Here is a 24,101-nt window from a genome sequence, read left to right as displayed (position 1 = left end):
TGCCTTTCAAATACCTTGGCTGAAGCTTTGGGCTTTTGTCCTGAATTAATTTGAAAATTCGATTTAAAATATTGTGCTTCTCCACCTCTTCCTCACCCCTTTGTAAGCTGTCAAAAAGAAAAAAAAACAAAAAAACAAAGATCATATTAGATGTTTATGCTCCTGTGGTTGGAAGAATCAGGGGAGGACTTAATGTATCCATGTGCTTTTCTGTGCTTAGTCACTTAGTAGTGTCCAACTCTTTGTGATCCTATGGATTGTAACCCTCCGGGCTTCTCTGTCCGGTTATTAAAATGACCTTAACAAATGGCATAATAGAAAAAGCACTTCAGACATCACCTTTCATCTATTTAGCCAGTTCCAGAACCAAATTATTTTAATCACACTCTGGATTTTCTCTCCATTATTTTTGTTAGTCTTATGATCTGTTGTTATCTTGGTACTATGGCAAGAACAGGGAAGAGAACAAACAGAAAATACACAAAAGGGGATTCGATTCTGAGATACATCTTTAAGTGGTCATTCTCAGCTTAATGTCAGACAACCAGATATATCTTTTGTTAACTCAATTTCAGCAAAAGCTTTAAAAAAAAAAAAAACGATTATCGATTTATTAAAAAGGTTGATTTAGGCATCAGCAATGGTGACTTCCACCTCGACTCCTGGCTCAGTACTGATGGAACTGATCTGCTTGCCAATTTCAGAAGGGCTGCGCAGGTCAATGAGTCGCTTGTGGATCCTCATTTGGAATCGATCCCAAGTCTTAGAACCTTCACCACAAGGAGTTTTCCTTATAGTTATTCTCAGAGTCTCGGTAGGCATGTGAACTGGTCCTTTCATTTTGAGATTCTTTTCCTTAGACTCTGATCAGATCAGATCAACACCTTCTCCAGAGACTTCACGTTGTGACTGGAGAGGGTGATCCTAATCCAATGAATGGCCACCTCTGGCTCCAGAGGAGTCTTGCCGGTATCTTTAAAGGCCATGGCTGGGGTGTGGCTTCCTGACCAACTTGTTCCGCGAGAGAGAACAGCAGTGAGGCAGGAGCAGGAGCAGACAGTACGGAGCTCCATTGCAGCAGTGTTGTGTCTTCCTCAAAGAGCTCAGTGAAAGGTTTTGTTTGAGAGATTTTCCTAGAGAATTTAAGCATGTAACTGCTAGAGTACTTGATGTATAATCAGATAAAATAAATATGTAAAGGAATTAAAAAGAAAGAAGAATAGATATCAGATCTATTTTTTTAAAGCTGGTTAACCCTCTCTTGAAAAAGCTAATTCATGGCTTCTCCTTTGATAAATGCATTAAAATTTGGCTACAGACTTAAAATGCAAATTAATGAAAAATGAATTTTATTCCTGGTAATGCAAATATGCTTGATGAACTAGTCTCTTTGTGACAACCTTTAAATAAAGCCTATTGTAAGAACTTTTCGATATTTTTTCCTAACCATTTACTCATTGCTTATATGTACCTACTTTCATCAGATTTGGGATGAGGTGTCATCAGATCAGATCAGATCAGTCGCTCAGTCGTGTCCGACTCTCTGCGACCCCATGAATCGCAGCACACCAGGCCTCCCTGTCCATCACCAACTCCCAGAGTTCACTCAGACTCTCGTCCATCCAGTCAGTTATGCCATCCAGCCATCTCATCCTCTGTCGTCCCCTTCTCCTCCTGCCCCCAATCCCTCCCAGCATCAGAGTCTTTTCCAGTGAGTCAACTCTTCGCATGAGGTGGCCAAAGTACTGGAGTTTCAGCTTCAGCATCATTCCTTCCAAAGAAATCCCAGGGCTGATCTCCTTCAGAATGGACTGGTTGGATCTCCTTGCAGTCCAAGGGACTCTCAAGAGTCTTCTCCAACACCACAGTTCAAAAACATCAATTCTTCGGCGCTCAGCCTTCTTCACAGTCCAACTCTCACATCCATACATGACCACTTGAAAAACCATAGCCTTGACTAGATGAACCTTTGTTGGCAAAGTAATGTCTCTGCTTTTGAATATGCTATCTAGGTTGGTCATAACTTTCCTTCCAAGGAGTAAGCGTCTTTTAATTTCATGGCTGCGGTCACCATCTGCAGTGATTTTGGAGCCCAGAAAAATGAAGTCTGACACTGTTTCCACTGTTTCCCCATCTATTTGCCATGAAGTGATGGGACCAGATGCCATGATCTTAGTTTTCTGAATGTTGAGCTTTAAGCCAACTTTTTCACTCTCCTCTTTCACTTTCATCAAGAGGCTTTTTAGTTCCTCTTCACTTTCTGCCATAAGGGTGGTGTCATCTGCATATCTGAGGTTATTGATATTTCTCCTGGCAATCTTGATTCATACTAATATTAATAGATACAGCTTAAAATTAGTGTAAGAGGGGTAACTGACATCTACAATATCTACAATATCAGTATATATGATATTGTATATATGAGTGAAAACACTTAATTTTATTCTTTTGTAGTCATTCTGGATATACTTTTTTTCCATTCGGAAGTAATGTCCAACTCAAAATACTGTGTTATTCATGATCATGAGAAATCAATCTGGCTATTGCAAGGGATAATCCTTCTTTTGGGTCAGAAGAGTGACAATATCTTCACAGTTTGCTGAGAACAGTCCTGGTTCATATCTCTTGTCCTAATGTATTCAACTGACTACATTAGAAAAGACCCTGATGCCAGTGAAGACTGAAGGCAGAAGGGGACAACAGAGGATTAGATGGTTGGATGGCATCACCGACTTGATGGACATGAGTTTGAGCAAGCTCTGGGAATTGGTGGTATACAGGGAAGCCTGGTATATTGCAGTCCATGGGGTTGCAAAGAGTCTAACACGACTGAGCAACTGAACTGAACTAAACATAATTAATAGTGTCCCACTTGACTCTCAGAAGTGCCCCACTTTGATCAATTACTTGGTTACCCTAATTATACACTAATCCCAATGCATTAAGGCATTGATTAAGCACCTTGCTGTTCATGCTGTTTCATGATACATTAATTATACTAAGAAATGGCAGAGATAGAACCTCTGCCCTCTGGGAACTTGATGTCTAAGAAACATAGTACTACTGTGAGCACACATATAAGAGATCAAGTGCATCAACAAACAGCAACTCAAAGACGCTAAATGTGTGCATGCCATCTTCTGCAGAAACATTTTTGGCCAGGAGAAAGAGGAGGGCCCTGAGTGAGAGAATGTAAGGGTTCCATATAGGAATAATGTGGTGAAGATAGGCTCTCAGGCTTTTCCTAGTTTATCTCGAATGACCATTTGAAAAAGGCTATTTCATTTATTTTTTTTTTGGCAAATCATACTATGGGTTGCCTTCCATTAGTAAAAAAGGAAGCTAGTTTGATCTCCACTAGAATTTCTTTGTCCCCCCACTGTACTACTGGAAACTGTCCACAAATCAGGAGTGAGCTTGGCTATGTGAAGAATAGACTCAACAACCATTTGTCCAAATTGTTTTTTAGTACTCTCTCACAGAGCATCTGAGGTAAAAACACATTGAGTCTAGAATGATTAACTTTATCCCAAAGGACTACACTAGCAACATGATATTGCTTTGAATACATTTATTTTTTTAAAAGATCTTTAGTTAGCTTGATACCCTCTGACATTGACTAAGAAGTTAAACTAGCTATGTATTCTTTAGAACAAGACAGCTGTATGAACCAGTGAATTATACAGTGATTTGGAAAACAGGCTAAGAGTATACTCTTGTGAATTTCTACACACTATTCACCTGCCCCTTGCTCTAGAGTTATGGCAAGAAAGAAGTGGTAACTCTATTTCCCTAACTGGAGAGGGAGAGAGAATTTCTGGAAACAGTGGCCCATGAGGTTTTGAATGTATGCACACAAGAAATATGTATCATTAAAATTAGATTTTGAAAACATTCCTCAAAGTCTATGAGAAAGTCTTGAACCTGAACCTTAACATGGAAGATTATCAATAGCCTCTGGTCTTCATAGGATCCAGACATATTTGAAGCTGCTGGGAGGTATTTTATGCTTCTGTTTCTTTTGCTGTTGAACATTTCATGCAAAGATGGGCTTGATAAAGGACAGAAATGATATGGACCTAACAGAAGCAGAAGATATTAAGAAGAGGTGGCAAGAATACACAGAAGAACTGTACAAAAAAGAGCTTCACGACCCAGATAATCATGATGGTGTGATCACTGACCTAGAGCCAGACATCCTGGAATGTGAATTCAAGTGGGCCTTAGTTGAGCATCACTACGAACACAGCTAGTGGAGGTGATGGAATTCCAGTTGAGCTATTTCAAATCCTGAAAGATGATGCTGTGAAAGTGCTGCACTCAATACGCCAGCAAATTTGGAAAACTTAGCAGCGGCCACAGGACTGGCAAATGTCAGTTTTCATTCCAATCCCAAAGAAAGGCAATCACACAGAATGCTCAGACTACCGCACAAGTGCACGCATCTCACACACTACTAAAGTAATACTCAAAATTCTACAAGCCAGGCTTCAGCAATATGCAAACCATGAAATTCCAGATGTTCAAGCCAGTTTTAGAAAAGGCAGAGGAACCAGAGATCAAATTGCCAACATCTGCTGGATCATGGAAAAAGCAAGAGAGTTCCAGAAAAACATCTATTTCTGCTTTGTTGACTATGCCAAATCCTTTGCCTATGTGGATCACAATAAACTGTGGAAAATTCTGAAAGAGATGGGAATACCAAACCACCTGACCTGCCTCTTGAGAAACCTATACGCAGGTCAGGAAGCAACAGTTAGAACTGGACATGGAACAACAGACTGGTTCCAAATAGGAAAAGGAGTATGTCAAGGCTGTATATTGTCACCCTGCTTATTTAACTTATATGCAGAGTACATCATGAGAAACGCTGGACTGGAAGAAGCACAAGCTGGAATCAAGATTGTTGGGAGAAATCTCAATAACCTCAGATATGCAGATAACACCACCCTTATGGCAGAAAATGAAGAGGAACTCAAAAGCCTCTTGATGAAAGTGAAAGATGGGAGGGAAGAAAGTTGGCTTAAAGCTCAACATTCAGAAAACTAAGATCATGGCATCTGGTCCCATCACTTCATGGCAAATAGATGAGGAAACAGTGTCAGACTTTATTTTGGGGGCTCCAAAGTCACTGCACATGATGATTGCAGCCATGAAATTAAAAGACGCTTACTCCTTGGAAGGAAAGTTATGACCAACCTAGACAGCATATTCGGAGAAGGCAATGGCAAGCCACTCCATTACTCTTGCCTAGAAAATCCCATGGATGGAGGAGCCTGGTAGGCTGCAGTCCATGGGGTCGCGAAGAGTTGGACACGACTGAGCGACTTCACTTTCACTTTTCACTTTCACACATTGGAGAAGGAAATGGCAACCCACTCCAGTGTTCTTGCCTGGAGAATCCCAGGGACAGGGAAGCCTGGTGGGCTGCCGTCTATGGGGTTGCACAGAGTCGGACATGACTGAAGCGACTTAGCAGCAGCAGCAGACAGCATATTAAAAAGCACAGACATTACTTTGTCCACAAAGGCCTGTCTAGTAAAGGCTATGGTTTTTCCAGTAGTCATGTATGGATGTGAGAGTTGGACTGTGAAGAAAGGTGAGCACCAAAAAATTGATGCTTTTGAACTGTGGTGTTGGAGAAGATTCTTTAGAGTCCCTTGGACTTCAAGGAGATCCAACCAGTCCATCCTAAAGGAGGTCAGTCCTGGGTGTTCATTGGAAGGACTGATACTGAAGCTGAAACTCCAATACTTTGGCCACCTCATGTGAAGAGTTGACTCATTGCAAAAGACCCTGATGCTGAGAGGGACTGGGGGCAGCAGGAGAAGGGGACGACAGAGGATGCTATGACTAGATGGCAACACTGACTCAATGGACATGAGTTTGAGTAAACTCTGGGAGTTGGTGACGGACAGGGAAGCCTAGCGTGCTGCGATTCATGGGGTCTCAAAGAGTCAGACACGACTGAGCAACTTTACTGAAATCAGATTATTTATCTGTGATGTGATGTTGCATATATAGGACTTGGATATTGTAAAACCTAATTTATTGAATGTTACCAGGTTCTAGAGTGTTTGGGCTATACTGAATTTTTCAAGGTAAATGAAAGTTTTGGATTAAACCCAATTAGGTATAATTGCAGTTCCCTCTAAACACCATAGGTGGTTATACTTCTTAGATTTTATTTCCTCTACTTTGAATTTCTTCTTGGCTACCTGGAAAACCCTTCTTTGCCTTTCAAGTCTTAACTCAATGGTCTCTTCATCTTTGAAGACAATACTGACTTCCTCCCAATTCTCCTCACCTCCATCTTCTAAGTAGATGTGATCTCTCTTTCCTTTACCTGGATAGCTGTCTACCCGACTAGAAGGTAAGCTCCTTGAAGGCTGAGACCTAGCAGTGACTGGCATATAGTAGAGAATCAGTAAATGGGTGGGTTTATGAATGAAATGATAAAAGAGTCTCAAAAGACTTAATGATATGTTCTTGTGGAGGCCACTGTGCCTCTTAAGGATATGAGCATTCCTGTAAAATTCAAGTTTGCTCCAAAAACTAGTTGACCTGTCCAAAATCAGCCTGTATTGCTACCTGCATGTCTAGGTAGAAAAGTCTGCACTGCGCTTAACTCTTAACAAGCAAGGCATGAAGCCAGCTCTCTTTACTCCCTACTGATTTTGCATAATGACACTAGATAACGACATTTTAAAATTGGCTTTCGCCCCACTCCCCACTCATGAAGGTTATTAATGGTCAGACATCTTCAAGCCTTTTCTTGAATTCTTTGTCTTAATCTCTGAGCTGAACATTTTCTTTTGTTCTTTTTTTTATTATTTCCCCCTGCAGGCACTCCATTGATGATAATGTGGGAAATATATTTAAGAAAATGATACTCTCCTATTAGCACTGTAGTCAAAGAATTATTATGCTTCTTTTCCTGCTATTGATTTCTTTTTCGGTAGATATTTTTGTGTGATGTAAGATTAATAATCAGAATATACTTGTTTATTATCATGTTTTTGTGTTTTTTCCCCTCCAGCAGAAATATTAGCATAAATGCTAAGCAATCTGAATTAAATAGCTTAAGTAGTAATATTGCTATTCCGATTGCTTGTCATTACACAGGAGGTTGTAGTTATAGCTAACTATTCAGCACTACCTGAGTCATACACTTTACATTTGCAATCAACCTATTATAGATGAACTGTGAAAATTGGAGAGGCCTTTTTATGATAATTGGAAGATGTTTTCCTTGAAGTAAAGTAAGACCCTTGAGAGAGCTTGAATTACTTGTCTGTAATTTTGTTATAAGCTTTAATGCTATTTATTTAACTTGAAGTTTATTGCTCCTGAATATATTTTCCTGTGTCTTTCTATTGAGTGACATACGTGCTATAGTGTCAATAATATTTCTACTTTGAATATTATTACACATTTTATTTTGATTGTTCTCAGCTTCAGAAAATTATCTTCCCTTACGGAATGATCCATAGAAAAAGGAAATTACCCCTGGATTTTAAATTAAGAGTATGAATGGAAACACAAAAGGCAGTCTCTCTGATTCCACCTGGTTCTTTCTGTCTTCTGAGGAAAACTGACCCAACATTTCAGGTATTCACTGTGAATCTGTAGGTGATGTGTCCAGAATATTATGCCATGTGATTATGTGTTCTTGCGCCTTCCTTCTTACCTTTACAGCCTTTTGCTGGTTTGGCTGGTCTCCTCATTGCTCACTGAATGTGTGAGTGCTAAGTCACTTTAGTCATGTTCAACTCTTTGCAACCCTATGGACTATAGTCCGCCAGGCTCCTCTGCCAATGGAGATTCTCCAGGTGAGAATACTGCAGTGGGTTGCTACTATCCCAGGGATCTTCCCCATACAGGGATCAAGCCCATGTCTCCTGTGGCTTCTGAATTGCAGGCAGATTCTTTACCACTGAGCCACCAGGGAGGCCCTGCTCACTGAATACCTCATGCGTATTCATTCTTTTATGTCCTTGTGCAGACCATTTCTCTGCCTAGAATGTTCTTTCTCCTCACAACGTATCCAGATTCTTATAGTCACACAGTTATTAGGTGACAGAACTGGAGCCAGAACCTATTTTTGTTTTCTTCCAATTTAATTCCATAAATATAAATTGAGCATCTAAATGCAATGGACTATGCCAAACCTTACTTTGTCTGTTTGGTTTCATTTCTTCCTAGAAGGAAATGTAGGCCAGAAATGGAGGCTTCTCAGTTATATACCTTGACTTCTGTTGCAAGGATATTTATATAAACACTGCTCATAGATCTAAGCATCATATTAAATTTTCAGCAACCAAAATGTAACAAATGATATTATTTATTTTATATCAAGATAAATATGCCCTTTGCCTAGAAGCAGGCTTAGTAATTTAAGCACTCTGCTTTTAGAGAACCAGGTGTCAAAAATTTAAGCTTACCAAAGAGATAAATAAAGAGAAGATTGTTCCCATTACAGAGATTCTTCAACTTACAAATGGATTCACTGCAGGGTTCCTTTAAAGAAGTTCTCCCTTCATACTTTTAAATATATGTTTCTTGATCATTGACTACTTAACAGAAAAAAAAAAAAAACTGAGGAGCAGAAAGACAAATGCCTGGAGTGTTAGGAATTGCTGCTAGGAGATGATCATTGAACTGAGGATAAGACACTGAGATATTATAATGTAAGTGGGTGGGAAACATAGAGTTTGATTTGTATAAATTTGAATTCAGACAGTAATTTTCAAAAATGCATATCCAGCATAGAGAAGCACACTGGGCTTATATAATAAAAAATTGTAGAGCAGAGGTTCTTAGTTTATATAGACTCTTGAGGGGAAGATGTTCTATGAATGAGTGTGATAGACTGCTGGGCATACACACCGAGGAAACCAGAATTGAAAGAGACACGTGTATCCCAATGTTCATCGCAGCACTGTTTATAATAGCCAGGACATGGAAGCAACCTAGATGTCCATCGGCAGATGAATGGATAAGAAAGCTGTGGTACATATACACAATGGAGTATTACTCAGCCATTAAAAAGAATACATTTGAATCAATTCTAATGAGGTGGATGAAACTGGAGCCTGTTATACAGAGTGAAGTAAGCCAGAAAGAAAAACACCAATACAGTATACTAATGCATATATATGGAATTTAGAAAGATGGTAACGACAACCCTGTATGCAAGACAGCAAAAGAGACACTGATGTATAGAACAGTCTTTTGGACTCCATGGGAGAGGGAGGAGGGGATGATTTGGGAGAATGGCATTAAAACATGTATAATATCATATAAGAAATGAATTGCCAGTCCAGGTTTGATGCAGGATACAGGAAGCTTGGGGCTGGTGCACTGGGATGACCCAGAGGGATGGTATGGGGAGAAAGGTGGGAGGGGTGTTCAGGATGGGGAACATGTGTACACCCGTGGTGGATGCATGTTGATGTATGGCAAACCCAATACAAAATTGTAAAGTAAAAAAAATAATAATTAAAAAAATATAACCATAAAAAAATAAAAACCTTAAAAAAAAGAAAAAAAATATTTCTGCAACTTTACTGCATTAAAACCACTACAAAACTCACTGACTTAAAAACAGTAATCATTTATTCTCTTTTTTACATTTGTAAGTCAACTGGTCAACTGGAGATTGGCTGATCTAGGCTGGGCTCATCTGGGCTTAGCTCCAAGCTGCAGGTTGAGCTTAGGTTTACTAGATATATTTCGAATCCATCTTGGACCAAAAGGCCACCTGGGGCATCTTCTTCTCATGGTAATGGAACGAATGCCAGAGGGATAAGCAGAAGTATGCAGTGGCTATTAAAGACCATATTTGAAAATTGTGTTATGGCCCTTATATTGGACAAAGCAAATCACATGGCCAAGGCCAACAAAAATGGGCAAGGAAATATTCTCTGCTTTGAGTCAGAGGAGCTACAAAGTCCTATGGCAAAGAACATCAATGTAGGGAAATAAGAAGGATTTTCAGCAATGATGTAGTCTATAACATGGGACTTCAGGGAGACCCAAAAGGCCCTGAACTTGTTTTTTAAAATGTTGTATTATATAGAGCTATTTTTCTAGGGAGCAAGTTCTTATTATTCATCAGATTCTCAAGAAGGGACACTGGAATTCCATCCATTTCCATTAGAGAACCACTTACTCTAGGGTCCTTTGTTATTCATTTGTTTCATTGTGTTAACATGCCCCAATTAATGACCCAGGGTTTTTCTGTGTATATTCTAATTTTCAGGTAATAGGAGAGTCAGTTCCTTTCCATCTGGTTATGTATTTTAAGAGCCCACTTGTTTGCCTGGGCTCTATTCAGCACCCAGCAACCCTTCTTTGCCCATGTTGCCATGCCCTTAGTTGCCATGTTGTCCCAGATGTTCAGGCTGGTTTTAGAGAAGGCAGAGGAACCAGAAATCAAATTGCCAACATCTGTTGGATCATTGAAAAAGCAAGAGAGTTCCAGAAAAACATCTACTTCTGCTTTATTGACTATGCCAAAGCCTTTGACTGTGTGAATCACAATAAACTGTGGAAAATCCTGAAAGAGATGGAAATACCAGACCACCTGACCTGCCTCTTGAGAAACCTGTATGCAGATCAGGAAGCAATAGTTAGAACTGGACATGGAACAACAGACTGGTTCCAAAAAGGAAAAGGAGTATGTCAAGGCTGTATATTGTCACCCTGCTTATTTAACTTATATGCAGAGTACATCATGAGAAATGCTGGGCTGGATGAAGCACAAGCTGAAATCAAGATTGCTGGGAGAAATATCAATAACCTTAGATATGTGGATGACACCACCCTCATGGCAGAAAGCAAAGAAGAACTAAAGTGCCTCTTGATGAAAATGAAAGAGGAGAGTGAAAAAGTTGGCTTAAAGCTCAACACTCAGAAAACTAAGATCACGGCATCTGGTCCCATCACTTCATGGCAAATAGATTGGGAAACAGTGTCAGATTTTATTTTTTTGGGCTCCAAATCACTGCAGATGGTGATTGCAGCCATGAAATTAAAAGACGCTTACTCTTTGGGACAAAAGTTATGACCAACCTAGACAGCATATTAAAAAGCAGAGACATTACTTTGCCAACAAAAGTCCATCTAGTCAAGGCTATGGTTTTTCTGATAATCATGAATGGATGTGAGAGTTGGACTATAAAAAAGCTGAGCGCCAAAGAATTGATGCTTTTGAACTATGGTGTTGGAGAAGACTCTTGAGAATCCCTTGGACTGCAAGGAGATCCAACCAGTCCATCCTAAAGGAAATCAGCCATGAATATTCATCAGAAGGACTGATGCTGAAAATGAAACTCCAATACTTATGGCCATCTGATGCGAAGAACTGACTCATTTGAAGACCCTGTTGCTGGGAAAGATTGAAGTTGGGAGGAGAAGGGGACAACAGAGGATGAGATGGTTGGATGGCATCACCAACTCAAAGGACATGAGTTTGAGTAAACTCTCGGAGTTTGTGATGGGCAGGGAGGTCTGGCATGTTGCAGTACATGGGGTCGCAAAGAGTTGGACACAGCTGAGCAACTGAACTGAAACGTTACTGAATTCCTTATGGAAATTTCATAGCTAGACTGGGGACATTGAAACAAGAAATACCTAGTTTCAAATTCTAGACTTGCCATTAACTACACATGTGATCTTATAACCATGTAGAAAGGGTTAATTTTAAATTTACACTAGTTCTACTTCTGTGACTTTATCCCTTTTTGGTTATTATAAACATACATAATGGCCTACTTTAGGGAGATAATCTGAGCCTCCCACCTGTAAAGGACTATAAGGAAATGAAAATAACACATTCCCCTGCCTGAGGCTTGCTATTCTAGGGGACATGTTCAAGGATTGAATAGTGTTTTTACTTTGTTTCCTCACCTCCCCACCTCTCTTATCCATAAAAGAACCTAGCAGCTAGGCCTCCACAAGATGGTTATTTTGAGACAGTAGGCTGCCGCCATATTCTCAGTCAGCTGGCTCTCGGATTAAAGTTCCTTCCTTGTCTCAACACCTGGTCTCTCACGCTCATTGGCCTGTCGTGCAGTGAGCAGAATGAGCTTGGACTTGGTAACAATCTCAGGCAAGGAAATTAAATCCTTTGCATCTTAGTTTCCTTACCTGTAACCTAGGACTAACCATTCCCATGCTACAAGATCATTATGAGGATTAAATACCACCAAGTGTGTATAGTACATGTCACATGTTGGCACCCAACAAGTGCAAGTCCTTCTTATTCCCATGATTGCTTATGTTGTATTGATACTTTTATCTTTGCTCTGTAATATAAATAGCATCTCCCTGTCCTGTGAGATATTAATGAAGAAATTTCTGAATCCTATTCCTTTTTATTCTTTGACTCTTGAGAACAATAATTAACTGTTCACTTCTATCATCTGATTCTAGACCCAGGATCAAACTGCATTTATATTTGCCATTTCCATGAATTTTTCTTCAGCCTTTCTCTCCTGGTAAGAACATTATGGAAGTGAAGTAGTGACTTGTTTTCCAGGAGGGAACTGCCAAGGCCAAAAAGAAATTGAAGTTTGTCTTCATAGCCACTTTGGCCCTTGACATAACAGAGATGGGAGAGGTGAAAAATAATTCTTTGTAAATAAAGTACTTTTTGACACAGTAGATTAAGCAATAATGGAAAAATTCTAAGATGTTGTTTTTCACAAATTACCACTGTTAACCTCTAAATTACATCAGCCAAGACAAATTTTTTGTTCTCTGAACTCTGACACAGATTGGGTGAGCCCTCATAGGGAGTAAGAAAAGCATTTCTCTAAGTTAGTAAGAATTAGTCTATTTTGAATCCTATTTCAGCCAGTGAAGATTCTGTTAGCTTTGAAAATTCTATCTGGATATAAAATGCAGTACTCCAATATCTTAAGAATTTAATTATCTTTTAAAAGTTCTCTCAGCTTAAAGTTAACACTAAATGACATTCAAGTTAGCACTAAATGACATTGCATTTCCAGAATGGCAGCTCTGTAATTAATTAATGATAACTTTTATGATATGTCCTATCTATTCTGTAAATATTACTCATACTATAGATAACTGTCCGTTCGTACTTTGAGCAATGTAAATTAAAATGTCAGTTTAATAATCTTAAATGCCTTTATATGTTATTTATTAAATTCTAGTGAGAAAGGCAATTAAAAAATAGAAAATAATGGAAGAAAACAGATTATAAATTGTATTTAATAGTAAATGTTCTGGAGGAGATAAGCTGATGATCAAGTATACACACTGAACTGAAAAGGCTATTCTTTAAAAGAGCATCCATATATTTTAAAACTGGTGTGAGGTAATTTAGTTAAATACTATACAGTGGGAAGTTAAATACTGCTCAGCAAGTTCATTGTTCTACTAGAGTTATTGCCTCTTTTGTGTGTGTGTGTGGCTGGTTTTTAATTTTTTAATGTTTTTTAATATATATTTATGTATTTTAATTGGAGGCTAATTACTTTACAATATTGTATTGGTTTTGCCATATATCAACATGGATCTGCCATGGGTGTACACGTGCTCCCCATCCTGAACCCCCTTCCTCCTCCCTCCCCATACCATGCCTCTTTTTTTTTTTTAATTTTTGCTTCTTTGGCATGTGAGGGGCCTTAAAGGTTGATCATATTCAGTACAATACTCCAAATCTTTTTATTCCAGTATGGATTTGCTACTAATTTGTGAGTCTTTAAAGGAGAGATGTGAGCTAATTTAAGGGCTCTTATTTAGAAAAGCCTTTTTAGTAACCAGTTGTGGTAAAAATTTCTTTTTCATTAAATTTTGTTAGCTCAGTAATCAACACACTAAATTGTCACCTTTATATATGTTAGTAATATGTTATTCTTTCTCCTCTTCTGAATAATTCTAATTCTTGAAAGATGTGCTCTTTAAAAAAAAATTCAAACTTTCTAACATAAGTCTCCACTAGAATTTCAATAGAAATGAATTCCAGAAACACTTAGAAATACAAACACCATAGTAAAAGCCAAAGAATTAAGTCTCTTAGAAGTTGATTGAGCCGGCTTGTAGCAAAGGACAAATAGTGGGCATCCTCTAGGATTCCTGGACTCTTTAATGTCAGTTATGTTATCCCTATTTTGCAGATATTGATAACAAAACACAGAAGGATAAGTGTTTTTCCCGTTCTGAGCCATACAACTAGTGAGTGTCAAAGCTAGGATAAAAACTCAGAACATTCGGACTCTAAAACTTTCATTTATTGTGTAGATTGTTGAATTTAAGGAGAGGAAGAAGGTTGAGTCAGAAAATTACTCAAAGTTTCATGTGTATTCTTGCCTTCAATTTGCAAATGCTCTTGTCTTTATATACTCTCCTATGACCAACTAATGGCCATTGTTGACAGGCACTGGGTTATTTGTTCCTCTTTTGCCAGTACTGCTCTAAATTTAAAAGTACTTCTCTGAACATATTTTAAATATTTGAATTTCCCTTTTGTATGTGGTCAGTATAGCAAACTTGCATTTTTAGAACCTGATAAAGTGATATCTTGGGTTTTTAATTTCTCTTTTATTCCTAAAGTTTTGTTTTGTTTTGTTTTTTTAATGTTCTAACCTTCCCCACTGTCTTGGCATGTCATCCTATATACCTACCCACACATCTAATTTATGAGTCCACTACACACACACAAAAAAAGAATGGGAATGACTGGGAGGTGTTTTCTTTGAATAATTTCCTTGCAATCTTCTATTTCTAATACCAATCATGAGGTTTATTGACCTAGGCAGGGGTAACAAAGAGACTAAGGCATATGTAAGTAATATTAGGAATGAAAATAGTAATGCAATGATAAATTTTAAAAAAGGTTTGAAAATATCAGAAGAGCATATTATGGAGCAAGTTTATACAGATAAAACTGAAAACAAATGAAATGAACATATTAATCAAATTTATCAGGAAAAATTATAAAACCTTCATAAACCAACATGCTTAAATATATTGAATTAGTATTAAAGATTGAGGAAAATCCCAGGTGGCATAGTGGTAAAGAGTCTGCCTGCCAGTGTAGGAGACATAAGAGTCATGGTTCAATCCCTCGTTGGGAGGATCCCCTGGAGTAAGAAATGGCAACCCACTCCAATATTCTTGTCCAGAAAATTTTATGAACAAAAGAGCCTGGCAGGATACAGTCCATGGGATCAAAATAGTCAGATACTACTGATTGACTGAGCTCACAAATAATAAAAGCTAAGCACATTCCCTCCTCAAAAAAAAAAAAAAAAGGCTCTAGGTCCAGATGATTAAATGATTTTACTGGCAAATTTACCCTAACTTTCAAGGATCAAACAATCCAAATCACAGTAACAATTTTAGAAAATGGAGAAATAAAGCCACTCAACTCACTTTATGAGGCCTTGACCATAAAACCAGGAAAGGACAGAAGCAGAAGAGAAAAGCATAGTCTAATCTCACTTATAAACATGAGTGAAATGTATGAAACAAGAACCATTAGACAGTTATTGTTTGGGACAAAATCCTAAGGATCATCTTTAGTTCTTCCTTTCCCCCTTCATATCCCTTATGTAGTGAATCAGTTGGCAAGTTTTATTGACTCAGTCTGGTAAACAAATCCCAGATCTGTTTTGTTTGCTCTCTACTATCACAACAGGCCAAAGCATGTCTCCATGCAGTGGCCTACTTACTCACCTTTCCACTCTTGTCCTAATTATAATACATTGTCCTTTAAAAATATAAATTAGATCAAGTCATTCCTGGATCAAAACACTGTAAAGATTTTCTGTGATCCATAGAATAAAATTCAAACCTCTCACCATAATCTACATGTCCCTGTATAATCTGACTTCTACCTGCCTCTTCAACCTCATTGCCTACCGTTCTTCCGGCTCACTCTACTCTAGGTATGCTGATATTCTTCCTGTTACTTGAAAAGACCAAGCTTGTTTCCCATTGAGAGGTTTGACATTTTCTGTGCCCTCTGCATGGAATACTCTCCCTATTGCTATATACACAGTAATTTCATTCTCATCTTTCAAGCCTCTGTTTAAAATTCACCACCTCAGAGAAATCTTCCCTATCTTACCATTTCTTCATTCTCTTTCCCTCATCCCCTCCTTCTGTGTACTCTTAGCTGTGCTTGTATTTCTTCATATGGCTTGTCAGTATCTAAAATTGCAATTTTGAAATCTTTTAGAAGTTCATTCTCTTTTTCCCTCACTAGAATCTAAGCTCCAGGAGGACACAGAATTTTTTCTTGTTCTTTGTTGTATTTCTACACCCAGAAGAAGTCCTGGTAGTATGTATTAAATGAATAAATCTAGTGCATAATTCACTTCACAGATGAGAAAGCTGAAGCCCAGGGCAGGAAAAAGACTTATTCAAGGTTACTTGTCCAACATAAATGGAACCCTTTCTACTGAGTCTCTTCCAGTGCACTTTCTGCTCTACCACATGTCTGTGTGCCTCTAGCTCCATAATTCTAGTTTTAAAAGACAATCCTGTGCTTTCCCTGGTGGACTAGTATAAGTATTAATTAATGAAAATGCTTATGAAGCATGCAGCAGGCAAATCAGTATGATTATGAGACTTAGATATGGATACTATATTACTTTGTGCCTTTCTAGTAGTGGCTAGGTTTCATTTCAGGAGTGCTTCCTTTCAGAAGTTGGAAAAATACTTATTTTCTATGTGTGTGTCTATCAGTAAATACGATAAAGCATGTTAGAGCCAAACCTGCTCAGCTAATGAAATTTACTTATTCCAAATAATTCATGAGCCCACTGGCTCAGATTAAAGTCCCATTATTCACCAGTAAGCAAAGTAATTTTATGATTAAAAAAAAAAAAAACAGAAAAGGTCACAGATTGATGGTGTGTATGCATACATGCATGTGTGCTTGTTCATCATTCAGTCACTAGGTTGTGTCCAACTCTCTGCAACCCCGTGGACCGCAACATGCTAGGCTCCTCTGTTCTCCACTGTCTCCCAGAGTTTGCACAAGTTCATGTCCACTGAGTTGGTGATGCCATCCAACCAACTCATCCTCTCTCGTCCCCTTCTTCTCCTGCCCTCAATCTTTCCCAGCATCAGGGTCTTTTCCAATAAGTCGGCTCTTCATATCACATGACCAAAGTATTGGAGCATCACTTTTAGCAACAGTCCTTCCAAGGAATGTCCAGGGTTGATATGCATGTGTGGTACAATTTCTTTAATTCATTATGCAAGTACCACTTGCCTGTGACTGTGCCAATGGAGATATGAAAGAAGTGGCAAGCATAATTTTTGTAATTAGTGATCTTCCAATATAGGATCCTGAAAGAATTAGGAAATTATTCTGACACATTAATTAAACAATGAGGGATAGTAATAGTAAGAACATATCTATCAGGGCTGGTATGATTCAGAGCAAGAAAAAAATCACTATGAGGTAGAGTTTATCTGTACAGGTAACACAGAGGCTACATGTGGGAAAACTGTGTGTACCCTTTCCTTCTGCTTTTTGTGGCCAGGCTCACAGCGTATTGATATATCATTGAAAATAGTTCATTTTGTTTGCATTCAGGCTGAAAGCCATCGACCAGAGGAGACAGAGTTTTCTAGGGTTTCAAAGTAATTCTTAGAAGATGATAAGGTCCAGTAGTTGCCTTTGATTTTTGCAGAAGCACAGTGTTCAAGTATTCTTTGTCTCTCTTCAAAAGTGGGAGTCGAGATGGTGTCCTGCCACTGTGGAATATTTCACAAGGGTTCAACAAACTTTCAGAGTATCAGTTTCCTCTTGGCTTATCACTGAACAAAGAGGAAAGGATGTGTTCTGTTTTGTTTGCTCTGGGCAGCCTATGTCTCCGAATTGTCTGTTTCCTGTCAGCTGCCACTAGAGAGATGCTGATTAACTGCATTTGATTTGTGGATAGAATTTTAAACAACATTAAGGGACTCTCACTGAAACTGCTCAGCCCTTTCTGGCATAATCCTACAAACCCCAACGCTGAGTAATGCCCATTAAAGCTAATGGACACGCTGTCTGATGAGGGCAGTTCAGTCAACAGAGTAGTCTGTGATGGTGGCTGCAGGGGTTATTCAAAACTGTGCAAATGCCATACATGTCTGTGGGAAATTAGACCTTTCAACCAGCTTTCAAATAGAGCCTTCCATTTGCAACAGGCAAAACACTAACCACATTTTTTCTTTAAAAATGTATTAGGAAAGAAATTATGTACTAGAATGTTAGTTTTGTTATAATAAGAACTAGAGGGACTTTAAAAATAGATTTTGGTTACTGGGAGTAGAAAATTGGTTCACAGTGATAAATTTTCTGCGTTTATTTCAGAGCATTTCCTTGAGCAGTGTGTACAGGTAAGTGAAAAATACTATGGAATTCATTTTACATATTAGAGAAGGACAACATCAGACTTTCTCAAAATAAGGATTGCCTGCAATAGAGTCACCTGGGAAGTCTATGATAAATGCAGATCCCAAGTCCCTATCCCAGACTTGCTGTTTCAGAGTCTAAACCTTAGGCCTAGAGATTTTCATTTAAAGGAAAACATACACAATATTGACCAGATGTTTCTCATATATTTAAGGTTTGGTAGCACTGGAAATTGAAATTGGAAAGTAAATACTTAGGAGCAAAGTTTGTTAGAAAGGGATCAGCAGAAGGATAGTGTGCATAGGGAGTGCTCGCCAAATTTGACAGCTTTTTATCTCATTGGCATCCCAATATTGTTTATAAGAATAAAAATGCTGTGTCCAATAAAAGTGAGCTAGATATATTGTGGAGTGCTCCTGCAATACTGTACAACCATTTAACATAATTTTATAGAATGAGATATAAATGCATGGGAAGATACTTATTTCATATTGTTAATTGAAAAAAGCATGCCACAAAATATTATGTACGTCACAATTGCTTTCACAAACAGTATATGGTTATAGGCAAGGAAAGGTCAGTGGACAGACAAATACTTTTATCTGATATGGTAAAAAGAATGAATGGTATAATATTACAGGTAATTTTTATAGTCTTTTGGCTTATCTGTATTTTCTCTATTTTAAATAAAGAACATTTACTACAAAAGTAATACGAAAATTGTTATCACAAGAAGAAAGTATCCACTTCCATATCATAATGTAATGTTAACATCTTAATTGAAGCCCTTTCAGATCCATATTGTGTTGTTCTTTAGCACCTGAGATATTACTATTATTCAAATAAAAAGTGGTTATTTGTTATATAAATAAAATATATATAAATAAATAGCTATGAAAAGAAGAGAAGCAAAAAGCAAAGGAGAAAAGGAAAGATACTCCCATCTGAATGCAGAGTTCCAAAGTATAGCAAGGAGAGATAAGAAAGCCTTCCTCAGTGATCAGTGCAAAGAAATAGAGAACAATAGAATGGGAAAGGCTAGAGATCTCTTCAAGAAAAGTAAAGATACCAAGGGAATATTTCATGCAAATATAGGTAAACTAAAGAACAGAAATGGTAGGAACCTAACAGAAGCAGAACATATTAAGAAGAGGTGGCAAGAATACACAGAAGAACTATACAAAAAAGATCTTCATGACCCAGATAATCATGGTGTGATCACTCACCTAAAGCCAGACATCCTGAAATGTGAAGTCAAATGGGCCTTAGGAAGCATCACTATGAACAAAGCTAGTGGAAGTAATGGAATTCCAGCTGAGCTATTTCAAATCCTACAAGATGATGCTATAAAAGTGCTGCACTCAATATGCCAGCAAATTTGGAAAACTCAGCAGTGGCCACAGGACTAGAAAAGGTCAGTTTTCATTCCAGTCCCAAAGAAAGGCAATGCCAAAGAATGCTCAAACTACCGCACAATTACACTCATCTCACATGCTAGTAAGGTAATACTTAAAATTCTCCAAGCCAGGCTTCAGCAATACGTGAACTGTGAACTTCCAGATTTTCAAGCTGGTTTTAGAGAAGGCAGAGGAACCAGAGATCAAATTGTCAACATCTGCTGGATCATTGAAAAAGTAAGAGAATTCCAGAAAAATATCTATTTCTGCTTTATTGACTATGGCAAATCCTTTGACTGTGTGGATCACAATAAACTGTGGAAAGTTCTGAAAGAGATGGGAATACCAGCCCACCTGACCTGCCTCTTGAGAAACCTATATTCAGGTGAGGAAGCAACAGTTAGAACTGGACATGGAACAACATATTGGTTCCAAGTAGGAAAAGGTGTAAGTAAAGGCTGTATATTGTCACCCTGCTTATTTAACTTATATGCAGAGTACATCATGAGAAATGCTGGGCTGGAAGAAGCACAAGCTGGAATCAAGATCGCCAGGAGAAATATCAAAACCTCAGATATGCAGATGACACCACCTTTATGGCAGGACGTGAAGAAGAATTAAAGAGCCTCTTGATGAAAGTAAAAGAGGAGAGTGAAAGCATTGGCTTAAAGCTCAACCTTCAGAAAACTAAGATCATGGCATCTGGTCCCATCACTTCATGGCAAATAGATGGGGAAACAGTGGCTGACTTTATTACTTGGGCTCCCAAATCACTGTATATGTTGACTACAGCCATGAAATTAAAAGACACTTACTCTCTGGAAGGAAAGTTATGACCAACCTAGACAGCATATTAAAAAGCAGAGACATTACTTTATCAACAAAAGTCCATCTAGTCAAGGCTATTGTTTTTCCAGTGGTCATGTATGGATGTGAGAGTTGGACTATAAAGAAAGCTGAGTGCAGAAGAATTGATGCTTTTGAACTGTGGTGTTGGATAAGACTCTTGAGAATCCCTTGAACTGCAAGGAGATCCAACCAGTCCATCCTAAAGGAGATCAGTCCTGGGTGTTTATTGGAAGGACTGATGTTGAAGCTGAAACTCCAGTACTTTGGCTACCTGATATGAAGAGCTGATTCATTTGAAAAGACCCTGATGCTAGGAAAGATTGAGGGCAGGAGGAGAAGGGGACAACAGAGGATGAGATGATTGGATGGCATCACCGACTCAACGGACATGAGTTTGGGTAAACTCTGGGAATTGTTGATGGACAGGGAGGCCTGACGTGCTGCAGTTCATAGGGTCGCAATGAGTCAGACACGACTGAATAACTGAACTGTACATATATATATATATATATATGAATAAAATAAAAATAAATTTACAAAATACAAATCTTTGGAAGAAGATGAATATAAATTGAATTAATGGAATGGAGGCCAATACTGTTTTTGTTTGGACCTACCTTAATGCAGGCTTCCCTGGTTGTTCAGTGGTAAAGAATCTGCCTGCCAATACAGGAGACTCGGCTTCAATCCCTGGGTCAGAAAGATCCCCTGTAGAAGGAAATTACAGGCCACTCCAGTGTTCTTGCCTGGGAAATCCCATGGACAAGGAGCCTGGTGGGTTACAGTCCATGAATTGCAAAGGAATCAGACCTGACTTAGTGACTAAACAACAACAACCTTAATTTCACTCAAAAGTATCACTTTTAAACATTAGGTATATGTATTTAAAATATGTTTGTTGCAGCCTGAAATAAATTAAAATGGCTGATTTTGAACAATTTTTTAGATTTATTTTTATTTAGTTTATTGGTTATAACATTATACAAATTTCGTGTGTATAACATTATATATGTACTTCTATATACCCTGCAGCCTGCTCACCACCCCAAATTTTGGATCTTATCTGTCATCAAACAGTTCATTTCCTTTACCCATTTCACTCTCCACACTGTCCCTTTCCCTCTGGGAACTACTACTCTTTTCTTGGTATCTTCATGTTTGTTTCTGTTTGACTTGTTTTGTTCACTGATTTGTAAAGAAAATTTTCAAAGAAAGAGTTAGAGATGTAGCCTCTAGAACTACAATATCCAATATGAAAGAGATCGGCCACATGTGGCTATTGAGTGCTTGGTACAGGGCTGGTCTGATTTCACATATGGTAGAAGTATAAAATAGAAGGGGAAAAAGTGGAAGCAGTGACAGATTTTCTTTTCTTGGGCTGCAAAATCCCTGTGGACTGTGACTGCAGCCATGAAATTAAAAGATGCTTGCTCCTTGGAAGGAAAGCTATGAAAAACTGAGACAGCATATTAAAAAGCAGAGAAATCGTTTTGCTGACAAAGGTCCAAAAGCTATGGTTTTTCCAGGATTCATGCACAGATGTGAGAGCTGGACCATAAAGATGGCTGAGCACTGAAGAACTGATGCTTTCAAACTGTGCTGCTAGAGAAGACTCTTAAGAGCCCCTTGGACAGCAAGGTGATCAAGCCAATCAATCCTAAAGGAAATCAGTCCTGAATAGTCATTGGAAGGACTGATGCTGAAGCTGAAGTTCCAATACTCCAGCCACCTGATGCAAAGAGCTGACTCATTGGAAAAGACTCTGATCCTGGGAAAGAATGAGGGCAGGAGGTGAAGAGGGTGACAGAGGATGAGATGGTTGGATGACATCACCGACTCAAGGGACATGAGTTTGAGCAAACTCTGGGAGATAGTGAAGGACAGGGAAGCCTGGCATGCTGCAGTCCATGGATTTGCAAAGAGTTGGACACAAATTAGTGACTGCACAACAACAATATGCATATAAGCAGCTTTATGAGTTGACAGACACCTAAAGTGGAAACTGAGCTTCCCCAGTGGCTCAGTTGGTAAAGAAAACACCTGCCAAGCAGGAGTCACAGGTTTGATCCCTGGGTCAGGAAGATCCCTTGGAGAAGGAAATGGCAACCCGATCCTATATGCTTGCTGGGAAAATCCCATGGAAAGAAGAGCCTGGCAGGCTACAGTCCATGGGGTCACAAAGAGCTGGGGCTTAGCTACTAAATAGCAGCAAAAGGGGCAATTGCCTAAAGCATTTATGGCTTATCCTCTTTCTTGGATCATAATTACTCAAGTCCCTGTCATCTTGGCCTCCTCTGACTCAAGCTTCTGTCTTTGTAGTGAGACTTCTGCAGGCCCCAGATTGAGGCTTCCTGACTCTCTTCTCTACACAGTTAATGGGTGAATGCCCCAGGGATAAAACGCAGAAGTGTGGAGCTCACCTCAGGGTAATTCCCTTCTATCTAGAATCATGGTCCCTCTAAATTGTGGTTTCCTTGATAGCCAATGCCTTCAAATCACATATTTGAAAAACTTTATACAGCTTTTGTAGTTGTCCCCAAGCTGAAGTAAGCTACTCTATCATGACCAGATGTAGGAAACAGTCTTGGAATTTTTTGTTTGCCAAGTTGGTACGCTAATCACCTTAAACCAGTGTCTTAGCTTAGTCTGTTATCTTGATTTATGTTCTCCGGATAGGGACCCTTTGCTTCAGTAGAGCCATCCTTGTTCTCAAGGAGGAATACTGATTAGCCCTCATCTTTGAAGAAACCTAACAAGCCACTCCCACTACTAGTGTGGCTATAGCCTTCTGACAATGACCCAGTGGCATTCTCTTTGTATATGAAAGATGACAGATTGCTAAGAAGGAACAGACCAAAGCCCAAATATTAATAATTTTGACAGAACTTAGGGGGGGCACAAAAGCAGCAATAAAAATAGCTTGCTATGTGATTATTAACTCACTCTTGGGTCTCACTGAGAGCTTTCAAAAACATTTTGCATCTTTACTTTTAGAATATCTTTCATTTCACACCTTTTAGTATTTTTCTGTTTGCCACATTGTATAATTATATTTCAAGGCTTGGTTCTCAAAGGTTATTCTTGGGTTTTAACCTTGAATACTCTACCAAGAAAAATGTAATGATTATATTTTCTTTATGGCAATATGCCTGTATATTCATGAGAGTTTATAAATAAAATGGATTTTTCAAAGACTAAATTCTACCAGTTCACTTCATGACGCTTTTTTCAGAATGTAGGTTTGAATGAAGCAAAATGAATCATTCCTGCTATTAAGACTTGCAGAATGTAAATGAAAAGATACACAAAATCATATTTTGCTGGTTCACCTTGTTGGATTTATGCCTTTCCTTTTTATCTGCTGTAGTTACAAATGCTCACTTAATAAACTTTAATATTTTCTCTCCCAATAAATAGCTTCCTGACGAAAGTTTTTTTTTTTTTTTTTTTTGGATTAGCTGAAG

At 38.5% G+C, this 24,101-nt stretch overlaps 1 protein-coding gene across 1 annotated transcript; it reads right to left on the bottom strand.

The window, feature by feature from the left end:
* Positions 1-611: 611 nt before the first annotated feature.
* On the bottom strand, positions 612-986 carry LOC102282561 (small ribosomal subunit protein uS10-like). Its single transcript, XM_070366113.1, is given in 2 exon segments — positions 612-881; positions 884-986. Coding segments are annotated over 2 exon segments (357 nt in total). The 3' UTR covers positions 612-627.
* Positions 987-24,101: the final 23,115 nt, after the last annotated feature.

This window comes from Bos mutus, chromosome X (assembly GCF_027580195.1).
Source record: "Bos mutus isolate GX-2022 chromosome X, NWIPB_WYAK_1.1, whole genome shotgun sequence".
NCBI lineage: Eukaryota > Metazoa > Chordata > Mammalia > Artiodactyla > Bovidae > Bos > Bos mutus.
This window is presented reverse-complemented; position numbering and strand designations above follow the sequence as displayed.